The sequence below is a fragment of the Oncorhynchus clarkii genome, unplaced genomic scaffold (genome assembly GCF_045791955.1).
Source record: "Oncorhynchus clarkii lewisi isolate Uvic-CL-2024 unplaced genomic scaffold, UVic_Ocla_1.0 unplaced_contig_5650_pilon_pilon, whole genome shotgun sequence".
In the NCBI taxonomy this organism is placed as follows: Eukaryota; Metazoa; Chordata; class Actinopteri; order Salmoniformes; family Salmonidae; genus Oncorhynchus; species Oncorhynchus clarkii.
The window spans coordinates 134,249-140,000 of NW_027261137.1; the positions used below are offsets into that span (position 1 = coordinate 134,249).

The window sequence follows — 5,752 nt, forward strand, 5'->3', positions numbered from 1 at the left end:
TAAGAAAGAAGACGGCCTACTGACTACATCCTAGCTGCTGACTGCATCAATACTCAATAGCCTATGTTCACCAATCACAGATAGACCGATAGAGAATGCGAAAGCAAATGTTGTGTTGACCATTCAACATATCATGACGACCTGGCCATGAATGAGTCAGTGTGAGTCACGGACTAGTATAGGCTACATCATCATTATCGATAGCCTATATGGATAGTGTGTTCGTGTGCGCGTGCTTAATTGCACTCGAGTGTTTGCTTGACAGTACGGAAGGAAAATCATTAGAGATTTGCGTCACTGGAATAGAGCGCTATATTACCTGTGGTCACGGACTGTTTTGGTCTATACCACACACACACACACTTTCATTTTAAACAGCAGCTATTGAAATAAAACACTCATTCCATCTTTCCCTACAGGGTTGTTGTTGCTTGCCTGGGCATAGTCTCTAGTCATTACCTTCGTGTTCATTCATCAAACTGAACCGAAGAAGAAAATAACACAACACATCACGATGATGAACAGGCGATTTCTACAATATTCACTTTCAACATTCGCTGGCTGCGCTTTTAACTTAAAGCCATCATGTACCGGGAGCCTATGCTTCTTATTAAACGATGCTTTGTACCAAGACGTTACCCGTCGACGGATTTGCAAATTCACATTCCACCCGTTGCCCACTAGTTGACTATTTCATTCACGGGATATGTGAAATATTTTATTTCTGTCCGGTGTGTCGGTTGACTGGGGCTTCATGCTCGTGTTTGCACGGGGCTGGGGCAGTGGCTCGAGCGCCACCACCGCTTGATGGCTCGTGTTGTTAGTAAAGAGAAGGGTCCGGGCAGGTCCGTGGGACGGTGCGCGCTGCCTGGCATTCCGGTGCCCCAATCAGGAGTAACCTCGTCGGGTGTCTGCGGACACTATTGGCTGGTGGGAAAAGATGCTGTGCGCAAAACCAACCCCGCTCCCCCTCACTCGCTTTACAGGAGTGGAGCAGAGAGGATCATCCGCTTTCCTTGCTGCTCAGCCGCACTGATTATAGAGCGAGAGAGAAAAAGCGAGAGAGAAAGTACAATTTTTGTCGTTTATTTACATGTTGGCAAACCGTGTTCAAGTTTAGGATTTTAGGCGAATGGTGCTTTCTGGAGTTATGCCTTCGTGAAGGAACGTTTTGACATTTTTATGGCACTTAGTTGGGACTTGATACGTGTGAGGATTCCATCTGTGGGTGAGGATTGTATTAGGGTCTACACGTCTTGCCTCCCTCTGCCTGCCGAGATGTTGGCGCTTCGGCCAAAATTCACAAACCTGGACTGAATATATAATTTTTTTTTGCTGAAAGAAGAGAGGATCAAATGGCCGTGATTCTCACGACTCAAATACAGGAATGCTTTCCGGTTGACACGACGACGCAATGAGCGAAAGAAGGAATAGCTGATTTGGGTATGGGTAGCAGCCGTAGTTTTATTTTCATTATTGCAGCTTTTGATTGTGCCTTATTCCTGCGAACCGAAGCTGGGATGGGAAATGCTTAGTTCGAATAAGAAATCGGAGTAATACCCACGACATATATCTAAGTGCACTTGAGAGAGGAAGAGTGAGAGGAGTGGAAATGATTTTGTTATTCCCGCTCCTTCTCTCGGTCTTGCTGGATGGAGCCGTGTGCCAGCTGCGCTTCTCTCTTCCGGAGGAGCAGGAACACGGGACGGTCATTGGGAATATCGCGGAGGATTTGGGGTTGGACATCACCAAACTTTCCGCCCGCCGCTTCCAGACTGTGCCCAGCTCGCGGAACCCTTACTTTGATGTGAACCTGGAGAACGGGAATCTTTATGTTAAGGAGAAAATAGACCGGGAGGAGATATGCAGGCAGACAGTACCGTGCAACCTGCACCTCGAGGTGTTTCTGGAGAACCCGCTCGAGCTTTTCCGCGTGGAGATCGAGGTGATGGATATCAACGACAATCCCCCCACTTTCCCTGAGACAGACATCACTGTGGAGATAACGGAAAGTGCCACCCCAGGTACCCGGTTCCCGGTGGAGAATGCTTTCGACCCGGACGTCGGGACTAACGCGCTCAGCACCTACGCCATAACGAACAATAACTATTTTTACCTGGATGTTCAGACACAGAGCGACGGGAACAAGTTTGCGGAGTTAGTGCTGGAAAAACCGTTAGACCGGGAGCAGCAGGCAGTGCATCGGTACGTGCTCACGGCAGTAGACGGAGGCGTGCCACAACGAACGGGCACCGCGCTCCTGGTCGTTAAAGTCCTGGATTCCAACGATAACGCACCCATCTTCGACCAGTCGGTGTACACTGTGAGCCTACGGGAGAATTCACCAGTGGGCACTCTGGTTATTCAGCTGAACGCCACTGATATCGATGAAGGGCAGAACGGAGAGATAGTGTATTCATTCAGTAACCACAACCCGGCGCTGGTAAAGGATCTGTTTAAAATCGATGCCAGGACGGGGAGAATAGAGGTGGCTGGGGAAGTGGACTACGAGGAGAGTAGTACACACCAGATATATGTCCAGGCTAAAGACCTGGGAGCAAACGCCGTGCCCGCGCACTGCAAAGTCATGGTCAAACTGGTCGACGTTAACGACAACACACCGGAGATCAGTTTCAGCACGGTGACCGAGTCTGTGAGCGAGCAGGACGCCCCGGGCACCGTCATAGCCCTCTTCAGCGTCACCGACCGGGACTCGGGCGACAACGGGCTGGTAAGCTGCGAGATTTTGGGTGACGTTCCTTTCAAACTCAAATCTTCATTTAAAAACTACTACACCATAGTAACGGATGGAGTATTAGACAGAGAAAACACAGACTCGTACACAATCACCGTTGTAGCCAAAGACCAGGGGCTCCCCTCCCTCGCCACGAGCAAATCCATCAAGGTACATGTTTCCGACGAGAACGATAATGCACCCCGCTTCACGCAGCCAGTTTACGATGTGTATGTGACGGAGAATAATGTACCAGGTGCTTTTATTCACGCGGTGAGCGCCGTGGACCCTGACGTTGGTCCGAACGCCCTCATTACCTACTCCATATTGGAGTGTGACATCCAGGGCATGTCCGTCGACACCTATGTGTCAATCAACCAGGACACTGGTTACCTTTATGCACTGCGTTCATTCGACTATGAACAGTTGAAAGAGTTTAGCTTTATGGTGCAGGCCAAAGACTCCGGGAGCCCAGAGCTCTCCTCCAACAGCACCGTTAATGTCATTATTGTGGACCAGAATGACAACGCGCCGTCGGTGATAGCCCCTATCGGTAAGAACGGCACCGCCAAAGAACACCTGCCACGCACCGCCGAGCCGGGCTACCTGGTCACGCGTATTGTCGCCATGGACGCAGATGATGGCGAGAACGCACGGCTCTCCTACAGCATTCTGCGTGGCAACGAGATGGGCATGTTCCGCATGGATTGGCGGACGGGGGAGCTGCGCACAGCCCGCCGCGTCTTCACCAAGCGCGACCCACAGGGCTCCTACGACCTGCTGATTGAGGTGAGGGACCACGGCCAGCCGCCACTCTCCTCCTCGGCTAGCGTGAGTGTGATCCTGGTGGATAGTGTGATAGATGGACGGAGTGGAGACCGAGGAGGATCTTCCTCCAAGTCCAAAGAGACCTCTCTGGATCTCACCCTCATCCTCATCATCGCCTTGGGTGCCGTCTCCTTCATCTTCCTCCTGGCTATGATCGTGCTGGCTGTGCGCTGCCAGAAAGACAAGAAGCTGGACCTGTACACGTGCCTCATGGCGGGGGAGTGTTGCCTGTGCTGCAGCCCGTGTTGCTCGCGCCAGGCGCACGGCAGGAAACAGAAGAAGCTCAGCAAGTCGGACATCATGCTGGTCCAGAGTACCAACGTCACCACCGGTGTGGGCGCTGTGGGCCAGGTGCCTGTGGAGGAGTCTGGTGTCAGCGGTGTCGGGATGGGAGGTGGGTTTGGTTCCCATCATCAGAACCAGAACTCCTACTGCTACCAGGTGTGTCTGACACCGGAGAGCGCTAAAACGGACCTGATGTTCCTCAAACCATGCAGCCCCTCGCGCAGCACCGACACGGACCACACCAACCCCTGCGGGGCCATAGTGGCCGGGTACAGCGACCAGCAACCGGACATCTTATCGAACGGGAGCATCCTCTCCAATGAGGTAAGGCTTGGTTTCTATTAGCATTGGTGCGTGTCTGAGTGTCTGTAATTGAAATGCACGCTGTGCATTAGACTATTGGGACAAAGAAAAATTGTTTGTGTATCTCTGTGTTTTTCTCCTTTTATCTTTAATACATGGGTCATGTGAACATTTTTAGGGGAAACAAAGTGCATAACTTTGTTAGGTTTTCACATAATGAATATTATTTAATTAAAGTGTGTGTTGAGCCAGAGAATATTGATTTGATTGAACAACACAGCCAGGTGTGTTTTGGATTCCAGAGGACTTGAACTACGCTGTGATCCTCCACGCCATTTATGAAAGGACAATCAATACACCTTTCAGCGCGCCCCTGGCAGTCAGTCTATAATGCTTTAATGAGGCGGATTATAAAATAACACGTCATATCATAAAGATGTTGTATTATTGGTCTACAGTGTTGAGGTCACTTGTCGAGGTTCAACCCCAATATATATTTAACTGACTAATCCGGTGATAGGATAGATGGTACATCTGTCTACAGATGTATAGAGCACAGCCTACCAGTAGAATCTGAAGGCACAGGTGCCTCTTCGATGTAGTCATTTTCTAGCTGCATGAAAACATACAAGACATGTCTCCTCCTACTCAGAATTGATGACATTTATATTGAGTTTGGGCCAGGAGTGCCTCTCAGAGCAAATGAAGCCTACATGATGTCCCTCTTGTGTGCTTCCAAGGGGCTGGGGTGAGCTGCAGAGTCAGTGTGGTTATTATGTGGACTGTGGCTGGAGAGAGTACCAGCCAGTCAGCCAGTGAACCAGTCAGTCAGCCAGTGAACCAGTCAGTCAGCCAGTGAACCAGTCAGTCAGCCAGTGAACCAGCCAGTCAGCAAGTAAATCAGTCAGTCAGCCAGTGAACCAGTCAGTCAGACAGTGAACCAGTCAGTCGGTCATTGAACCAGTCAGTCAGTCAGTGAAACAGTCAGCCAGTCAGTAAAACAGTCAGTCAGTGAAACAGTCAGCCAGTGAAACAGTCAGGCAATGAACCAGTCAGTCACCCAGTGAACCAGTCAGTCAGCCAGTGAACCTGTCAGCCAGTGAACCAGTCAGTCAGCCAGTGAACCAGTCAGTCAGTCAGTCAGTCAATGAATCAGTCAGTCAGCCAGTGAACCTGTCAGCCCGTCAGCCATTGGACAGTCAGTCAGCCATTGAAACAGTCAGTCAGTCAGTCAGTCAGTCAGCCAGTCATTGAACCAGTCAGTCAGTCATTGGACCAGTCAGCCAGTCAGCCATTGAACCAGTCAGTCAGTCATTGAAACAGTCAGTCAGTAAGTCAGTCAGCCAGTCATTGAACCAGTCAGTCAGTCAGTCATTGAAACAGTCAGTCAGTCAGTCAGCCAGTCATTGAAACAGTCAGTCAGTCAGTCATTGAAACAGTCAGTCAGCCAGTCATTGAAACAGTCAGTAAGTCAGTCAGTCAGTCAGTGTGTGTTATGTATAAAAACAGAAGACATAATACAGCATCACCTTTTATATCCATAATTAACTAGAATCAGTCATTTTGAAACAGTCAGTCATTCAGGTGAAAACTGAGTCTGTA

The 5,752-nt window shown here is 49.8% G+C and overlaps 1 protein-coding gene across 6 annotated transcripts in view; it reads left to right on the forward strand.

Annotated features, from left to right (window-relative positions):
• The first annotated feature begins 982 nt into the window (after positions 1 to 982).
• Positions 983 to 5,752, forward strand: part of LOC139405183 (protocadherin-10-like) — a 35,131-nt gene continuing 30,361 nt past the window's right edge. For 4 of the 6 annotated variants that reach the window (XM_071147607.1, XM_071147608.1, XM_071147609.1 and 1 more), the window contains exon 1: positions 1,004 to 4,171. In XM_071147607.1, the coding sequence (XP_071003708.1) occupies positions 1,613 to 4,171 (2,559 nt within the window). In that variant the 5' untranslated portion in view covers positions 1,004 to 1,612. Of the gene's footprint in view, positions 4,172 to 5,752 lie in introns of all 6 variants that reach the window. The other 2 variants (XM_071147606.1, XM_071147604.1) reach the window with 1 other exon arrangement.